This window comes from Lutjanus erythropterus, chromosome 18 (assembly GCF_056507025.1).
Source record: "Lutjanus erythropterus isolate fLutEry1 chromosome 18, fLutEry1.hap2, whole genome shotgun sequence".
NCBI classification, from domain to species: domain Eukaryota; kingdom Metazoa; phylum Chordata; class Actinopteri; order Lutjaniformes; family Lutjanidae; genus Lutjanus; species Lutjanus erythropterus.
Genome location: NC_139334.1, coordinates 17305798 through 17326574, shown reverse-complemented (window position 1 = coordinate 17326574; position 20777 = coordinate 17305798). Strand labels below are relative to the sequence as shown.

The following is a 20777-nucleotide window of genomic DNA, read 5'->3' as shown; positions in this document are numbered from 1 at the left end:
AAGAAATTTCAAACATTTGCTGGTTCCTGTTTCTTAAATGTGATGATTTGCTGCTTGTCTTTGTCATTTATGATGGTAAATGAAGAGTCTTTGCATTTTGGACTGTTGGTTGGACAAAGACGATTGTTGGTTGTCGCTTTGGAAATTGTGATGAGCATTTTTCATGTTTTTTTGACATTTTATAGACTAAACAATAAATTGATAATGAAAATAATCGTTAGTTGCACCCCTAAACTCACGTTGGAGGGTTCAACCTTACTGTTCAGGTCTGAAATCCACTTGTCTGATGTCAATTTTTACTTGTCCCTGCACAGATTGTTTTATTTATTAGCAGTTATCAAATAACAACATAGAAAATTGTCATTTAATTGAGGGTGGAACCATCAATAAAATGTCAGAAAATAGTTCATGTCTATCCTAGTGTCTTGTCCAAGGTGATGTCTTTAAGTGTCTTGCTTTGTCAGTCCAAAACCCAAAAATATGAAATTTAATATAATAATAAACAGAGAAATGGAAATCTTTGTATTTGTGAGGATGGAAGAATTTTTCATGTTCTGCCCATTTTGCATGAAAAATTACCTCTTTACTTTCATTTATTGATTATCAAAATGGTTTAATTTTTTACCACTTGCCTGGCCAGGAGTTGCTAGAGGTGGCATTTTATTTCCTCTAGGCAAGAGGGCAGTTCTTATTGTTGAGCCTTGTTTTTGTCGGTTATTTGCTCTCACTTAAATTGAGATATAAAATAGTTCGAATACTGTTAATGTTGTATGTTATATGACGTAAAGGCCTATGCACATCCTCTTTATGAATCAAAAAGTCTATATTCAAATTTGGTTGGGAGCTGTTGACTGTCACCTTGGTCTCCACCCTGTTCCCATCCACAGCTCCCACCTCCTCCTCCCCACAGTCCTCCGTTACACTCTCACCCCTCCCTCTGTTTTTCTCCCGCTTTTGGTCGGAAATGAAGTCAGTCATCCAGCAGAATAACTTGGAATAATTTGGAATGGGGGCTCCTTTTCTCTCTATCGCTCCCTCCTCCCCTCTTCCCCTCCCTCCCTCTTCTCCCCCCTGCTCGCAGGCCCAGGCCAGCTGATCTGCTTCCGCTCTCAATTGTGTGTCCAGTCGACTGTGTGCTCCCAGCAAGGGGCGTGGAGGCCAGCCTTTGTCTCCACTATCCCACTCTGAACTGAGTGTGAGTGTGTGTGTGTTGCAGCAGGTTGCACTCAAATATCTTTTTGGACCACTTACTGTTTTGACCATAAAAAGATATAAAAAGATTTTTATATGAGGGAGAAGAAGAGGAAGCTTTCCCCCCATTTTAAAGATTTTGTTAAACGGATGTTATACACTTGTTTGTTGGTCTGCAAGTTTTAGTAGTGCGCTTATAATAACTCATTGTCATGCTCATTATTATTGACCATTTAAGTATAGCAATGATCAGTCTTTGGTTAGATGCAAAAATGCATATAAACAAGGTCTACTCCACTTCCTCTCTGGGCCTGGCCCCCCTCCCTGTGAGTGTCATGGTTGCTGGCATGTGTGTGATGGTAGGTCTGAAGGGTCAGGCCCTGGTCATTGTGCCCTGGTCATGGCTGAGCGACACCACCGCCTGCCTTCTGTTCACCCCAGGGACCCCTTGCCTGATTGACAGCCCCTCCTGCACCCATCACCCGCATCCTTTATTGGGGGCCGTAGAGGGGTGTAACAGCAGCAGTATTTCCCTCTTTTACTGCCCGTTATACTGCTCAAAAATGCGTTTTTCTGTTGCGGCATGGGCTCTCGTGCATAAGGTTAAGCTCTGCTTCTGTGGGGCAGTTTTAAGGTGTAACCAGACAGGGTGTTGCTATGAGGTTGCAAGGAGGAAGTTAGTTGTGGTTGCATTTTTCTGTCAGTCTCCCATGACCAGTTACTGTTCAAGCTCTGGGGCAGCATGTGAGAGAGAAAACTGACAAGTGATATCAGTACATTTAGATTGATAAGAGATTCATAATGTTGGTTTCATTTACTCATATTTGTTTGATTGGCAGAATAGAGGTTTATTTATTGTCTGTTCACTCATTCAGTGGCACAACATATTTGAAAATGTCCTTGGAATCATGATGATTATAGTAACAACAACTAATACTAGCAGTGTTGTCCACTTTTGTTTACACCATGACTGACGAGGCTTGCTGGGAATATAGACAGATTGGCAAGGCATCAAGTTTGAACAGGCAATAGTGTAAACAGCTCTACTAAATTTAATATTACTGAAGGTTTTGATAGCCATTCAGTCTGACTGAAGGATTGTTTGAATGTACTGATTTGTGAGGAGTTAGGGGATGCTCAAACGCGAAAAGATAGTCAAGGATATTCAAAATATTTAATAAATCAGGAGTGTAACATGATATATAGGTACCTACTAAGCTGTTTGCAGTTTGATAGATTAATAATATTACAAACATGTAATCACAGAAGCATGGGAAATAACTTTGGATTTGATTTTCTTTGTCTCAGCAACAGACTGTCATGAGATATGACAGCATTGTCTCGCAATATCTGGCAACACCAATATATTTTCTAACTAACTAAAGCTAGCAAATAAAAACAAGCTGTAAAATGAGGCTCAAACATGAAATGCGTGCTGTATCTTGTGTACTGTATCTGCTTTCATCCATCCTTATGATGTACACTTTTAACACTTCAGACCAAACCAGACAGGAAGTGTATACCATTTTATACCATTGTCTGAGCTTGTAATGTGCTACCTTTGGCAGTATCACAAGCAGGAGTAACTTAGCAGCATGATGTAAACATTTTTTGGCTGCTTGGGGTCAGTGGAAACAAGCTGTTTACACAATATTGACATATCATCACCTTTCAATTTTATATGGCAAACAGTTGCTACCCATCTAGAAGTTATGGAGCAACATTAGCTTTGATTTGGACTCGTGTGTCTTTTGGAGCTTTTTTGCTGACAGTGAAAATGAATCAAAACAGGTTATTCAACTTCAGCTATATTTTTGTCTCTGGAGGGCATTTGGTTATGCAGCAAGGCACAAGTAAAACAAATAAAAATTATTTGTGGGCCACAGCTTAACAATGAGCTGAAACCTGCTATAAAGTTATGTAAATTTGAGAGGAGCTGCAGATTTGAGTTATCATATGTGTAATCTTTTTCACATTGTCATTTGATGCTAGGGGTGTAAGAAATAATGATATACATCAGTATTGTAATATGTTTTGTTATACTATATCGATTCTCAAAACATTGTATCATGATACATGCAGAGATTCATGTCAGTGGTTAATTTTGTGTTGTGTAAAAACCCATCTGCTAAATAGCAGTGTTGTTATCTGTCTTCACTGTTCTGATTGGATGATTGCATAAAAACTCTTAGAAACTCTTAACTTCGATGTTGTGCATATGTTTTCTGTGACAGTTTTCCTTAAATTACATTTAAAAAATAGCAATATATCACATTGCTTACAGTATCACAATATATTGACTCATAATCCCTGTATCGTGATATGTATCATGTTGTGAGATTCTTTTCAATACAGTCCTCTTGGATGACATTGTTATTAATAAAATATTAATTCTAGCTGCTTTTAAAGACATAGTTAAATAGGTTTCAGTTAGTTGCTGATGAGAGTGGATGGTGGGATTGTGCATTTTACTTTAGTCTGGAAAAATAATATTCTGTTTTTGTGTGTATATATATGAGCAGACCAGAATTTAGTGTGTGGTTTTAAAAAATGTAATCTGCTTGGTCGGTTGGTTTATTTTTGAGTTATCTGTATTTATCATGCTCATGAATCTTTGAGGGAACTTTGGTCAACTATTACTAGGTGCCAGGATATCAAAGTGTTCACATGAAGAAAAACATAGCTTCAGATTTAATGCTCACTGGCTCTTAGATTAATTACTAACCAATAACCTGGGCACTGAGGTTTGCCAAGGGTGTGGAAGGCAGGAGGCCAAAGGTTAGCCTTAGGCCTCCTGCCAAGATTTAGAGAGGAGAACGGGGAGGACGCAGCCATTCTTCTTTTAGAGCTACTAGATAGCTGTGTAATATGGCCACTATCAGAGAAGAATTCTTCACAAAACACTTGAGATTCTGTGACGTCATCCCCATTGGTCAACCCGGACGTTGGCCAGAGAGCAATGTGTCACAGGAAGACATCCGGCAGTCACATTCTTTACTGTCTTTGCCAGTTTCTGTCAGCTCTCAAATCTTCCTCAGTCTTTAATGTGTTACCAGGAGTTTCTGCAAAATGCTGCCCTCAGCACACCCTGACCTTTGTCATTTCCGGTGGCCCAATGCAGTCTGTGTTATCTAATCAGGGAAACATCTGACTCCAAGTGGAACCAAGGGACAAAGGCAAAGGAGGTGGGGAGGGAGGGAATGGAATGGGAGAAAAATGGAATAAGGGACAAATGAATGTACAGTGATGACGTATAGTGAGTATTAAAGTGTGATACAGTCTGGTGATATGCTGGGATTAATGTAGTGATACATTCAGTAGCAATACTGTGGGAGAGGTGTTTCCTGTCTTTACTACACACTTTTAGGTTTGGGTAATTACCTTTTTCCAGTTTGTGGCTGTTTGACATTAGGGTTGTAGTGATATGCCTTTGTATGAAAACCGACAAATATCATACTATCTACTGTATATTTTCTTATTTGTGGTATTGAATTCTACTGTATTAGTGTTAAGAATATACATGTTTCAAGTAAAATGTGTGACAAATCAACATTATAACTAATTATTGTCATGATGCAGAGATGTTCTGCAAATCTTTTTCTCCAAATGTAAAAAGTGGTATGTACTGATCCCATCAGGCACAGAGAGCATACTGACCTGCTCAATTTAACGTTAAGGCCAAAACGCACTAAAAGCTTCAATAGACAAGTCAATTGAAGCTTCTGTGGAACTGCAGGCTTCAGATTTAAAATTCCAACACCACAGAACCAGCTGTATTTTAAACTGCACATCGACACACATTGAGGAAATGAAGAGGGAGAGACAATCTGGACTCTTCATCAGGACTTACAATAACGCAACACAGTAACAAACATTTTGTAGAGGAGAAGAGCGTCTGTCAGTTTGGGCTTTACAGAGCCAGATATTTTAATCTGTATTGTTCAAACCACAGAACTGTACAGTAACACCAAGATTCATCATCAATAAAGTTTTTGTATCAGTCTGCACCTTCCTCCCTCCTCTGTGCAGCTCATCTCTCCTCCCTCTCAGTTGTGATCAATTGGCATGAAGTAATTGAGTATTTAAAAGTACACTCAGAGTAAAAAAGCACCCACCACAGATGTGTACATTAATATTATGATTCATGATCATAAAAAAGCTTTTATAACCAGTCGACACATCTGTTCATATTCAGACACTTTCTCCCTCTCTCTCTGCTGTGGGTCAGCCTTATTTTTTACTTTTACCTGGTTTCAGGTGGACCTGCAGCTCGATCAGCACTCGCTTGTCTCTTTCCTCCTACACTTCTGTTTCTTTGCGTTGAGCCAGTTGCCTAAACAGACAAGCTTGCTTACCTTGTCGTGTGACATGGAAGCTCGCTTCTGATTCAAACTATTGGTCAGGACAGTATAACAGAACATGCGTTTATCTTGTGTCAAAAAAATAGTGGTGTTAAAAGGAATTTGCATTAATGCATTAACTTTGACAGCCCTATGATAAAGTGTTTGTCCAACCAAAAAAATGTCATTTTTTCAATCCTTTAGAGGTCAATGTAACTGATAATAATAATAATAATAATAATAATAATAATAATAATAATAATAATAATAATAATGATAATAATAATAATAATAATAATTGTGTAATAATATACTGTGAGATTGTTATCGTACCATAAACACTGTTTCAACCCCATTGCCTGAAGTTTTGTGTTTTTGTGCTCACTACTTCATGTCAGCTTTCTGTAAATCTCCAATACATAAAGCCTTTGATAATACATTGAATACTCTGCCCAGTGTTTCATTCCTGTGTTGTTATTGGTAAATTTTCCTTAGGTTAGATGGATAATTTTACGTATTGTAGATTATCATCTTGCATTGTATTATGCTGGGATTCAAAGCCCTAGTAGGCAACATGAGAGAGGGTGAGAAACTTTTTAAAATGTAAACATGAAACAGCCACTGACAGATAAATGTTAAAATTCACCAACCACTCAATAGTAAATTGTATTTTGTGTCTGAAGTCTACCAGCCATTTTCATATTTTACCAGTGTCTGGGCAGTGGCTGCTGCTAATTTCCCACAAATAAGACAGTAAAGAGATTGATGTGAGCTGCAACACCCGTGTAGTTTGAATCCACCTGCTCTGAAAGATTGGAAATCAGCAGTGTCCAGAAACTGAACTTGGCCACATGGTCAGTCACCCTCTAGCCAGGGTTAAACATACACTGACAGCTTCACGCTTTAGAAATCGTCACCAGTAGTCTGTTATATCATGGACTAAAACCAAAATATACATTTAACCCCTGAGCTGAATCCTCAACTTTGCTCCCTCACATTCTATTTTTAGATTTGTTGTTGGTACTAGTTAATAGCTTCTGCCACCACCCAGATTTACCCACGGTTTTATTTGTTTTACTTAATCTCAGAGTAGTTCTTGTGTGATGTGGCATGTGGTGAACTCTGTTTAAATGCTCCAATTGTTGGGCAGATGTGCTGTAAACATTTTAAACCCTGTCACTTTATCTTATCTGTATGTCTGTATAGCATGTTCCTCACCACACATTCACTAACCATTTTGTTTAGGCTACATGTACTGTGCTAAGGCTTGTTTATGCTGCGGTTCAGCCGTATTATGTGGGCTGATATTTCATGTAGGCTGTCTGCTTTTGATGATGTTTTGGTAATCCACGTGATGTAAAAGGTCACCAGAAATGACCCTCGAAGGAAAAGACTGATAGAAAATGTTACATGCTGATTCCTACTGATTGTTCATTAAAAAAAACAAACATTGTTTTTCTTTTCTCTCTCTTATTCCTTCCGCCCTCCTTGTCCTTCCTCTCTTCCCTCTCCTCCCTTCCCTCCTCCACAGTGACAGTTATGCGCGTGTGAGAGCAGTGGTCATGACTCGGGATGACTCCAGCGGTGGGTGGCTTCCCCTGGGGGGTGGAGGCCTTAGCTGTGTCACCGTCTATAAGGTCAGCCGGGCGGAGGACAGCAGCAGCACCCACAGTGGAGGCAGTGGAGGAAGCAGCAGCAACCTCAGCCCGTGTAGCCCCAGTCCTAGTCCCAGCCCCAGCCCTAGCCCCAGCCCCACCGCTGTGGAGTTCCACATCAAGGGCGAGAGGCTCAAAGACAAATTGGTAAGAACCCTTCAGTCTCATTTGAATGTTTTAGGCTATTCTATGCTGCATACATTCATATTCATACATGTGACAAGCCAGTGGATGTGTTTACTGTCGGTTATTTAGTCATTCATTTTCTTTCATGCACATTCAGGTGCACAAACCAAAGATGGTGCATTCTCTTGGATGAGGTCACCCTGAGCCCCCATTTCCTTTCCCAGACTCCCCCCTCGCTCTGTCTCACTCACACACACACTTACTCACACACAGAGGAAGTGGTTGTTTGGCTTTCCTCCATGGCGCAGGTAACTGAAAATAGGAGCGGACTGCGTGATGCTCTGATGCATGATGATATCATCAAGGAGAAGAGCAGATTACTCAGGAGAAAAGAATGTGGGATGAGGGATGTGGGAAACGCACAAAAGAGCTTGGAAGGGACCTAAATGATGGAATAGGGGCTGGAAATTCACACTCACTCCAGTTTTACATGAGTACACAAGTGTTTGCCCACCTTTTCAGAAGCATTTCATCCATCTTGATAAGTGATGTAAAGACTGTATGCACCAGTAAAGGAAAGTATCTTCCTGGTTATTCTAATGATAAAAAAATGACTATATGTCTATGTGTGTAAAGTGCTTTATAGTCAATATAGTTAGCTGTAATCTTGTAGATGCCATGTGGCTTGGCACACTTGTCAGGGTTTATTTGTTATGTGTAAACAGTACTCAGAAATATTATATTATTATTTTGTTCAAAAAGCAGTTTTCTCCTACTATGGTTGCAAGTAATGATTATTTTTATTATTGATTAATGTGCCAGTTGTTTTCATTTTCTAGACAGTAAATGTTGAAAATTCAAAAGACAATTTTCCAGAGCCCAAGGTGACATAAACACAATGCTTGTTTATCCATGGAATATAATGATTGTAAGTGTCTTTATTGGTGTATAATCACCCGAAAATATGAATCTTTTTTTTTTGTTACATTAGAATGAGCTGTTTAAATCTATAGAGGATGTGGGTCCTTATGGAGGCTGCCATGATGCACCACCATGTTTCTAGAGTAGCCCAGAACTGACAAACCAAACACTGGCTTTACATACAAGTTTTCACATTTTGTGTGAGTTTCACGGCCAATACGGAGAGTGAGGCAAGGTGCTTGCAATCGGAAAGCTCACTGCTAGATGCCATTAAATCCTATACACTGGTCCTGTAATTATCATATAAGACAAAAAGATGAACATGTTTGGAACTTTGAGTCAAAAATGAGTCAGATGAATAATTCATGATCAAAATAGGTGCTGATTCATTTGGCTTCATTTAAAAAGACTTCTAAAGTGTATAAACTAAACCTTACTCTAAGTGCATTGCCTTTTTTTTTTTTTCAACAAACTCTTTGCTGTCACTGTATTGATATGAGTGATATGGGTTCAGCTTAGAGGTTTGCTATATCATAGTTTTCATGATATACTGTTAGAATGTTATTGTTAGTTATGTGATTAAAAAAATAATGATAATGACTGTAAGAGCAAAAGGCAGCAATATAACGAATTTCCCCACCTCAAACAGAAGCACCCAGTTAGTATGTGAAAAATCTTTCAAGGAGAGCGCTCAACAGCTATTATGAGTTCTAAACTTAAAAGTATTTTGTCATATTCTCAACAATATTGTTATTGCAGAATTCCCTAAAATATTGTGATATTATTTTAGGGCCATGTCACCCACCCCTACTGGATCTGTAGCTTCACAATATGATAGTGTATTGCTTTCAACGATGGGCTGAATCTTGGGTTGATGGACATCTTTGGCCAATTTTTAATTCAACAAAATAAATATTAATATAACATAATGTTTATGTTATAGATACAAGTGCAAATTGTTCATAGTTGCAGTTGAACCTGCAAGGCTTCATTCCATTTCATTCCACTCCACTCTGACTTTATAAGAGATGTTGAGTCTAAAGGGCTGAACATCAACATAAACAGCTGTTTTGTTGACACTACATGCAGCTGAGCATTTAGCACTCACACATACTGTACATACACCAACATATTTAATAGTGCATCTAATTACTAAAATTAAATTTTTGTTTTTACATAGACTTTTGGCACCAGGTACAAATGTCACAAATTGTAGGGTCATTCAGTTTCTTCTGTTTCTGTAGGTTTAATCCTTATTGCTTTTGCTGTAGTTGCTGTAAAGCTCATGACCTTCTAGTCCCAGACTCATTCTGTGTTGTAGATGTAAAACAGATCCAGTAGATGCACTGGGATAATCCTGGTTTGTGGTAATGAGAGTGTAAATCTGTGTGTGTGTGTGTGTGTGTGTGTGTGTGTGTGTGTGTGTGTGTGTGTGTGAGAGAGAGAAAGCTGTCTGTCAGATGTCAAGAGGCCACCATGATGCATGGAGTCTGGTGGCTCCTGATGCTTTGACATTAGAGGCTTGTTAGAGCAGGGTGTCTAAATCACCTTTTTTTAAATCTCCTTTGACTGAACCCATTTTATGTGTGTTTTGTGTTTACGGCGTGTTTGTGCGTTGCTATCCAAGCATGTGTGTGGCACAGGAAAAGGGTGTGACGGGAATGCTGTTGTTCAGACAGGGCATAGACATGGCTCAGAGGACCCCGACAGCAGCTCTTCTGGGATGTGGTAAAAACACCCCTATCACCGCCAGAGTCTACCCCCAGCCACCACAACAAACACCCAGCCATATGTAGGTCTGTCAGGATGCCACCCAGTGCCATGGTGCTGGCGTCAACCACAGCGCTACCGACAGTCTGAGGGCAGAATGATACATCCATGAAAACAACAGCAACAGACAAAACCACATAAGAATATGTTAGAAATACAGGGCAATATCTGTAGTGTTGTCTAAAACAGTAACGTCAGTGTTTTGATTTCAGATGTAAATTAAAGACCATAATTATGTTGTATGAGTGATGTTGAAAACAGAAAAAAGAGGCCTAGGGAAGAGCTTCTGAATGTTTGGTTTGATTTGTTATGTCTGAAACACAGAAAAGGAAGATGCACTTCCATGTTTTTGATTCTTTGTCATCTTAAGGGATATAATTTGTGTCTTTAATTCCGCCAGAAATGGACAGAATAGAAAAGCACAACGACTGATAGGAACCCGAGTAAGACGGAGGGAAAGCAGATCAAAGATGCAGTTATTTTGAAATCACAAAAGGCACGATTTTGGCTGGTAGAAACAAGGTGATTGGGGGTGCATAAGAGATGAGGTGAATCAGGGAAAAAAGATGTGTGTAGTCAAAGAGCAGGAAACAGAGGTGGAGCCAGATAGACGGGAGACGGAAGAGGTGGAGGGGATCTGTCTATAAGCGCAGTGATGCGGCACAGAGTGTACTGGTGATGACTCAGCTGGCTCTCCATATAGCTACCAATCACTCTCCTCCTCCTTGTCCCCCCTCCCTCCTCTTTTTCTCTCCTCTCTCTCCTTCACTCTCATTTTCTGACTCTTTTAAAAACTACAGCTCTAATTGGTTGATGATTACTTACTATACTGGGTCTCGGATTATGACAAATCTCTGGCTTAGCTTTCACCTCGCTCGCTGTCATTTGTAGTCTGTGACTCCCTCTGATTGATACAGCTGTGAATGTGGTGTAGTTCAGGCTTACTTTTAAAGGCTTTGCCTTGGGGCAAGGGACCTCTTGATACAGTTGTTTGTTTCTAGTGGTAACCTTGTCATGTGATGCTTTTGACTTATCTTTACAAGCAAAATGTGGTTTATTTGCTCCAAGTCTCCAGTGTGGGGAAAATGTTTATCAGTTGCAACCAAAGCCTTCTACTAGGTCTTCAAAAGTCAGTGCTTAACTGACTTTAGCTGAACCTAACAACTATTTGTATTATCAGTTAATCTGCTATTCATTTTCTTGATTAATCGATTAGTTCTTTTGTACAGAAGATGTTAGAAAACAGCGAGAAATGTTTATCACTCTTTCCCAAAGCTATAATATATAACATTTATGCATTAAAATGTCTTACATATTTTGTTGAGGTGTGTACTTAAATTATCCCAAATATTTCCAACAATGTTCCAACATAGAGACATCCATAATTTATTCAAGGTAGTGGTGCGTTTCCCGGTAGCCATCGCTTCCTAGTTGTTAGAACTTACAGAAAGACAGGGAGTTGGAGTGAGGAAGGAAGTCAGCAAATGTGACAAAACATAACATGAATAAAAGTTTAATATTACTTCGTCCACAATCATGATTTCAGCCCGAGTCATGTCAGATCAATTTTCATCATTAATGGTGTTTGTTTAACAGTGAAGACAGCAACTCCCATGATCCCACGCCACTTTACAAGTACATTAAACAGTGTCTTTTGTTATTGTTTTGATGTAAGAAAGGTTGGTAGCGACATAATTTGCATATTTGAAAAATAACTCAAAACAGTTAATCAGTCATCAGAATGGTTGGTGATTAATCTGGTAGTTGACAACTAATTAATTAATCAACTAACTATTGCAGTTTTAATACCATTTTTCATTCTTCTATGTCTGTATTTCTTAAATGTTATTGCTTACTGTCTTTCATCTTTCTACATATTATTTTGATCCGCCAATTGACTGTCAATTATCTTTATATACTGAGAATGAATGCTAATTTATTCCCAGACAATTAAGTACAGCTGCACCAATTAGTGGTTTAATTGGTTAGTTGATCTAAAGAAAATTAGTGGCCAACTATTTTGTTGGCATAATAGTTTTAGCCATTTTCAAGCAAAAATGGCATATTTTCTGGTTCTGGGCTCTGGGCAATTTTTTATAGGGATGTAACAATATATTGAATATTGCAATAAAATAATTGTTAGTTACAGCGCTACAATTGAGATTGTTATATAATCATTTATTCCAAACTTTTTTCTCGAAATGTTTTGAAATAAAATCAGATTTGTAATTATAATTCTGATAGCAAAAACTGTGTTTTTAGATCGTAGCCTGATTTCTCCCACTTGTTTTCTTGCATGCATGTAAACGTAGTCTTTCCATCTTCCCCCTTTTCCGCTCTCACACTATCTCTTCACTATTCTCTGCACGTCTCTCCTCCGTCTGTCTCTGTGTCCGTCCTTCTCCTCCGCTAACATCTCCAGCTTCTATTCCATCGCTATCTCTTTTTTTCTTCTGTCAGGGTGGCTCCTCCTCCTCTCTTTTCTCTGAGCGCAGTGTGGAATGTGGTGTTAAGTATCGTCCTTCCATGCAACTGTGATACTTCCTCCTCCGTCGGCCTTGCTGCGCGCTCACCTTACCTGCTCTGGCTCCATTCAGTCTCGCCTCCACAATCAGCCCCAGAGGCTCAGTGGACCCCCTCTCACACCCCACCCATTCCTTAGCACCCCATCCCTCCTCACATCCAGCCCTCTCATCCACTGGCTCTGGGTAAACACACAGGCTTAACCTTTGCCCCTGCTCTTCTTGGGGAGGCATGTATGCAGCAATGACACGAGGACAGATATTGTGAGACGCATCTTCTTGTTGTACATTTGCAACCGAGTGTAAAAAGCAGCTCTCACTCAGACATTCAGAATGAAATGTAGACCTGTGTGCACCCTCTCTGACACACATATCACATATCATCAACCTCTTGCACAGCTGCCACGTATCAGCCTCTTGAAGTGTGCGTGTTGACTGTTGTCCAGATCGACAGCGAGCTGTGCCATCTGCTTTCAGTTGTGGAGTATTGGTTTGTGACCGTTATCCTCCAACGAGGCGTTTGCACAGCGAAGATGCACAGTGTAGCGCTCGGGTCATTGAGCTTTTCATCACACCGGCTCCTGCGCTCACGCATTCGCTCACGCAGCTCGCCATGCGCACGCTCACACATTCACACCCCATTAAGCCACCTCTCGTGCACGTCGGTAAGAAAACCTCAAAGACTGTAATGGCCGTCTCTCATTTCATTTAATCTGCCTAGAGGAAGGCCGGGAGGCGGCCCAGTAGCCCTGATTAATAATAGGCTTTGGAAACACAGTCTCTCTCTGCCACACACTTGGGCTGCCTGGCTCCAAAACATACTAACCCCCCCCCTTCTGCCACCACCACTGCTCTCCAACTTTATCATCATCTGTAATGAAAACCCCACCATTTAGAGTGTGTTTTACAAATTATCCAAAGAAGTACGTGAAATTATTGGGCTGAGAGCAACTTTTTTTTCCCTTTCGATTTCTATTTTAGAAACTCTGGAGTTATGTAGTTCCAGATGCAGGCCTCTGTTCTTAACCTCTTTCTCTCTGTTCCCTAACTCATGTTGCCATGGAATGATTGAATGCGACACATTTAAACAGCTTAGGGTGAGGAGTAAGATGAAGGATTTACATGTGTGTTCCCCAGTGAATTTCATCACCAGACCTTTAAATGATGCAGTTTCCAGGATGCATGTTAACAACTTTAGCTTGACTAGATATAGCTACAGTATTGTTGAGTGCTAATGCAGGGTTCAACACTAGCTATGGTCCAAGGCTCAAGGCCACAAAAAGCTACTCTTTAGCCACCAACTATTCCATGTATTTCCAAGTTTTATTCGAATGCAACATTACAGCTCCACAAGCATCCCAATCCCTTTGCAACTTTTAGTTCAAGTTTCTGTGAAAACAGCAAAACGCAATTGTCACCGGCTAGGTACCGATATGTCGGGGCTACTGAAGTATGGGTTTACTAAGCCTCCTCAAATTGCTAATGCAATCTATTAACTCTCAAACTGTTTATGTTTTGCCAGGTGGTGCTGGAGTGTGTCCTGCAAAAAGACGTAGTATATAACAAGGTCAACCCCATCTTCCATCACTGGAGGATCAATGACAAGAAGTTCGGACTGACTTTCCAGAGCCCTGCTGACGCCCGTGCCTTTGACCGGGGCATACGTCGGGCTATTGAGGACATCAGCCAAGGTGGGTGTGTCTGAATTTTGGTGGGTCGTTAATGGTGCCTGCGTAAGTTTGTTTTTGGACTTCTGAACCCTATCACAAAACACCAGATTTGTTTGGAATCCCCTCTTAGAGGTTGCACTCTACTATGTGTGCTGGCAGCCACCCAGTGTATGCAAAATAATATGGGTGTCTGTGTGTGAACATGGCACACATTCTGTTAGCGGGTGTCTCCAGCCTGTATTTCCTGCCTGTTTGTCACTGGCTTTGTAATGGCTGACCTAGCATCTGTTCTAGGAGAGATGCATAGCGTTGATTAGCGTTGATGACTCCCCCCCCCACTGCTACCTGCTCACTCACCCAAGCATTACCCCTCCCGTGTTATCTTATCAGCACCAGCTGCCCAGATAAACTCTCTGCTTCCTGTACAGACCGGCAGGGCAAAGTTGTGCCCAGACAGTGGGTGATGTAGGACGGGGGGGGGGTTGTAAGGGGTGGCAGAGCTTTAGTCAGAAGAAACTAGCTTTTGTGCAGCTCAGACTTGGTAAGTCAGTTTAAGGACTGCCGAGTCAAATCTAAGTAAAGGTAAGTGTTGGTCTTCAGTGTGGCATTCATACCATTTTTAAGCTAAGTCGGATATTACATTAGGGTGGAGCTGTGTCTCTGACTTTAGTTAGCAGCTTTGGGTCCTGATAAGCATTATTTTTCAGTACAGTGCCAGAGGTTGCAAAGTCATCCAATTAGCAGGAGAATTGCCAGCTCAGCAATCTGCCACCCAGCCCTGTGTTACACAAGAGGCTGGCTGGCTGGCTGGGGAGCTATAATCTCCTTTACTCTCTAGACCTGGGAACCCTGGGGAGCATAGAGGAGGTACAGCAGAACATATCGTAAAAGGCTTATCACCGCTAGGCATCAGTCGCTTCTTGCCCACAAGCGTTTATCTGAGATTTGCACTTCCTGGGCACAAGTCCACACAGAGTCTAGGTAAAAGGTAATCATGGACAACAGCTGTGGGGCTGGGTTTGCAAATAGCTCTGCCTGTCGTCTTCCTGTCATTTGAAGATGAAGACCAAAGAATCATAGATTGCTATAAAAATATTGTTAATATGAGGACGACGGTGTCATATCAGAGGTCAGAGCCGATCAGTTGGTAAGAAAACTAGATTCTGAATTAAATGTATCAATAGACAGAAAATTAATCAGCTAAGATTTTAATAGTCCGTCATTTTTAAGTTGCCCCCAAAATTTTGGACTTTGGAGTGTTCGAAGAAGTCTTCTTGAGCTCTGAAGGTTTATAGCCAGAGTGATTAATCGAGAAATTAATCTGCAGGATTCAGCATTAATGTTTTTCTTCACTTGTCCAGTTGCACAAGGGGGTCAGAAATCTACTTGCCTAAGGCAATATTTACTTGCCCTTGTACAAATTGTTTTATTCATTAGCAGTTACTAAATAACATCAAAGACTAAAGTTTATTGTCATGGTTAATCTATGATTGCAACCTCTGTAAAATGTCATAAAATACCAGCCAAAATATAAATGTCATGTATCATTCATACATAATAACTAGGTTTGGGTACCATTCATATGGTTGGTTTCAGCTGTCTGTAATAACAAAAACAATATTTCTTTCATAAAAAACAAATTTAAACTTAACAATTTTGACATTTTTTATTTTTATTATTTTGTTATTTAATTTTCCACACCACACAAAATTCCTCCCTCTCTCATCTCAAAGTGCCCCACTCAGGATATTCTTCCTGTTATGTTGTTGTCATGGTTAGCACCACTGTGCTTCATACTGTAATATTTCCCCATTGATAGTCAGAACTTTACAAATATTGGTTTCACACTAAGGTTTCGGACATACTAATGAAACTCGCACACTGTTGTTGTGTACTAAATATGTTGGTAAGCAGTTCCAGGTGAGGCTGAGTGTTGGGGAACTCTAGTAAAATACCAAGCCAATCCGGACAGTTATCACAGTGAACAGCCCAGTTATCTCCATCACGTGAAGATGTTGATCAAGTTACACTTGACAGTTACACTGTTTAAACACTGGCTGCAGGTGTACTAATGTTAGCTGCAGCTGCTTTGGGGGGATTTAACTTTCAGGCTATAAAAATGGTGCACTCTTTAGCCTTTAGTTACGCTGTTTCCTGAGTTTGTTAAACATGTTGCCCTCACCAGCTTTGCATTTCATGTTGCATATACTGCAGCGACTGTTGTCTGTGTCAAGATCTGAAAAATGTAATCATACTTGTGACCGCTTTCAGTTTGCTCTCACTCATTCACTTTGCTCTGTGACTGAATAAGCCGCTGCTGCTATGAGCTCTTAACAACGCTCTCTCTCTTTCTCTTTTTCTCTATACTCTGTGATACTCTCTCATCCCGATACTCTCCCAGGTAGCAAAATTTAATGTCGGTACTTAGTTTGGTACCCAACCCTACCCACCAAGGTGTAGGGTTGCTTCTGAAATTTACATGCCAAATGAAAAATCTACCAGCATTTGGCACTTAGTGGGTATTAATGTCAGACTCTAATAGTTAATAATAATAGTTAATACTTTTTTTTAACTAAATACCCAAAATATGCTACTCCCAGCCCCTCAGATAAAAATATTTTCTAGTTTTCTTAGTCTTCTGTGATAGCAAACTGAATACTTTTGGATTTGGGGGCATTTAAAGAAGTCCTCTTGGGCTCTGACATTTTATAGGCCGTATGATTTATCAAGAAATGAACCTAAAGATTCATTGATAACTGAAAATACAGTTGCTGCCCTAGTTCAGATAACAGGGTGCTTTAGGAAGAAGGTTCTCCGATAGCTGGTCAGTCTTAGATTAAACGCATCCCCCTCAGCTCACCTCACCCAGAGGCTGTACAGTTTGTGTCTGCTTGTAAAGCCTTCAACTCTTTCCTGTGAATGTCAGCTACAGCAGGTGATGCTGAGCTTCATCTCCCCAGTGCCTGCACCTCTCTCTCTCTGTTTCTGCTGTCCTCCGCTGCCTCTGCTCTACTCTCTCTCCTGGCATCTTGTGTATGCTGCCAGGGTTGTGTAATGCCTCTCTTCAGCTTCTTCTGTATTCCTGTTGCATCGTTCTGCTGCTGGACTGCTGCGTGAATGTGTGTGGGGAGAGAAGAGGCAGTGAGAGAGAGAGAGAATATGTTTTTGCCTGTGTGTGTGTGTGTGTGTGTGTGTGTGTGTGTGCGTGTGCGTGTGTGCGTGTGTGCGTGTGTCAGTCTTGCAGTCCTCTGTTGCCTAGGCAACGCCGGGCACATGGCTCAGGCAGCTTCGTGGCCCAGCACTGCCAGAGTCGTGCTGCAGGAAGCCTCTTTCTCTCTGTAGTGGAGAAATGCATACGCACACATACATACACACACATACACACACACACACACACACACACACACACACACACACACACACACACACACACACACACACACACACACCTTTCTCCATGTGATTCAGACAGACAGACTGATGGACTGCCTGGGTCTAACACAAGCCCACTGAATTCTTCTGGCCTCACTGTGTATCGCTGCTGTATTCCCTCCCCAAATGCAGACTGGCTGATGCCTCAGTGCTTCAAACAAGGACTTGGTGATCCTAATTAAGTGAACCTAAGTTTTTAAAAAAGAATCTCTTGATGCCCCAGGTACAAACAGTTTCCCCATCGTCCCAGTGGAAATGGTTTAATCCCTGTTTTCTGGAACATCGCCAAGTCTGTAGCCCCGAACATTTCCCCTTCTGTTAAGTTTCTTTAACAGTGTTTTCTTTTATTGTGAATATTCTGACTTCCGCTGCTTAAAAATCAAGTGCTCTGTTTGCCATCAGTATTATTTACAAGCAGAAGTCTTGTTCTATTCTGGCCTGACAGGAATCAGTGACGTTAATCTGTTGGCTCAAACATGCTTTGCAGAGGAGATGCCATCCATTGAGAGTAAAAGGGTTTTGGTAAATACAGTTAAATCACACATATTCTTAGAAGCTGGTGCTAAAATTTTACAGTACAAGAGATCATACAAGTGGACATGGACACATGTAATATGCATCATACCTGACCTAAGGCAGTATTTCTCACACTAGTTTTTCATTAATTTTCCCTCATTTTTTGATCATCAAATACAAACTTATGTCTTCAGTGGACTGCAAACCTCATGCTTTGCGGACAAAATGACGCACATTAAACTCCAAAATCGGGTGTTGTGATTTAACATTGTTGATAAGTGTGAACAAAATTAAAATTAACAAAAATCTGATCAGTATTTTAATAGAACTTCTGGGTAGTTTTTAAAATTAAAATCCAGATAAAATGTCATTTTGAGTGTCTAGCTTTCGTATTGTGACACATTTCAAAGTGAAACAGGATATTAGGCAGGCTAGACAATGTTGGGAGGAACTGATTTGAATGTTTTTGATGTTAGTTAGCTATCTAATGAATCTTAGCTCTGATTGATGGGTGGACACTTAGTTTGTTCAAGCCTGTAACAGCCCATGTCATATTTTGTTTTACAGAATAAAAATGTGATTGGATTTTGTTATAAGAATACAAAAAACAGTTGTTCTTTTTGTAATTTAAACAGGTGCACAATATGGCCAGGGAAGGGTTAAAAAGGCATTTTTCATTTCATCTTGACTTTAAGGACAATGGTACTACAATACTGGACATGAACAATGTCACTCTGGTTCAGAAGAAAAAGGGTCTAACAAAACAGCACTTTGTGTTAAAATATCAGTAACATTAGTGTCCTTCCTCAGGTTACGCCATCCAGTTTCATTCTCTTTGGTAATGAAAAGCTGTAACATGGTCGGCCTGATACCTGAAACATAAGCTCTGACTCCAGCATCAGCAGATGAGGTGTTTTGGATGCGGAAATGGCACATGGCGTTTTAGCAGAGGTCGGGGTTACATTATTCTCGGCATGCATATTTCATTAACTCGTGTGTGTGCCCCACTGACACAAAGCAGCTTTCATTTCCCCATTAGGCTACAGTCAAGAGGAAAGCAGAAGTCTTGTGCTGTTCTGGCCTTACAAGAATCAGTGATGTAAATCTGTTGGTTCAAACATTCTTTGTAGAGGAGAATATACTAAATTTACATATATTCTTAGAAAAAGAGCTAAGGTTTGAAAATATTATATGGAAGGCGGTGAGTCTATTACACAATTTCACTGGTGTTCCATGAGGTTTTGCTCCCTAGTGGATAAGTTCCAAAAACAAATCTTCCCTTGTATTTGTCAATCAAACGTAGCTATCCACAACACTAAAATTATCCTATGTATATGTACTATGTGACAGGTTATATAGCCCTTATGCTACATATCGGTAATACCATTGGTGACTGTGTGCAGTTTTGATGTCATAGACAATGTTGACAGGTTACGTGCTGTTAGTAGAAAAGTAACAATATATTGACTATCACAATTTAAAAAAATGTGCTGGACAACTACTGTGATATTACATGGGTAATTATATTATTTTATAAAAAGGACTACTACTGACTGCTATTCATTGTCAAAGACATGTCTTTGTATATGCTTAGGTAAGGCTGGCTACTTTTTATGTCCACACTTCAAACTAAAAGGAAAAATGAATTTTATGCTAACAAAAAATGCCATACACATCTGCTTTACTACTTAATACATTTTTAAGTCGCCTTTTTGTTTGTTTGTTTTTCAATATTGCAGTAAATATTGTTGAGTTTTTTTTTCTTTTATCATGGTACCTTGAGTTTTTGGTATTGTTATTTCTCTAACTGTTCGTACTTAACTGTTGTAAGATTTTATTTGCTTATTTAACCGTGACAGCACCTGCATTGGTTTGAGTGAATAAAATAATCAAGTCAGGCCTGTAATTTATTCCCCTTTGTTCTTCTCTTTTCCAGGTTGTCGGTCGTTTGGGGAGGGGGATACTCCCGAGGATGGACTACCGGTGAGTCAGATTAGAGCTGAGAAGGTCTGGTGTTCTGTATTTATTTTTCTTGACTTCTTGTTCAAGTTCAATTATTTAGACTATAAGCACCTTTTTGCCAGAAAATACACTAAAGCATAAAAAAAAATTCAGAAAACTAAACGTTAAACATGATTTGTAATGAAGTGTCTCTGTTTTGTGGAGTGGGAAAATGGATGGTTACGATGTTGCAGTGCACCTAGTAAAGGTTTTTATAAAGTCAGATTTATCACTGAGCACTGCATTGCTATTAAATAGGAGGCAGGTCATAGCTAGAACCCAAGCCATATGTTTGAGCCCTGATGTGTCCCACCCAGGCGCTGACACCTGCCTTTGTTTTCTAACAGTTGTTCTTGGAGATTTACAGGTGTTTAACCAGTGCCAGCCAGACCCTGAGGTGAAGCTGGGTGTTGGCCAGCGAATGTGCTGGAGCAGGCTTAGCTGTCTCTATCAATCTAACTTGGTAGCTGTCACTCTTGTTACAATTGATGCCGATATAATAACTATCGCCTCCGGAGCTGCTTGTTCAAAGGCAGCTTAGTGGAAATGCTCTGTGATTTCAATGAATGCGTTGCTTCATGAACCGGGCCTCTTTTTGTTGACAGGTTGAGAACTGTTGAGGAGTGCTGTGTT

General features: G+C 40.2%; 1 protein-coding gene across 1 annotated transcript in view; it reads left to right on the top strand.

Moving 5' to 3' along the window:
* Positions 1-20777, top strand: part of spred1 (sprouty related EVH1 domain containing 1) — a 40602-nt gene that overhangs the window by 9067 nt on the left and 10758 nt on the right. Inside the window, exons 2-4 of the mRNA XM_084742643.1 lie at positions 7063-7333; positions 14048-14216; positions 20080-20126. Coding sequence (XP_084598769.1) covers positions 7063-7333; positions 14048-14216; positions 20080-20126 — 487 coding nt within the window. The remainder of the gene's footprint in view (positions 1-7062; positions 7334-14047; positions 14217-20079; positions 20127-20777) is intronic.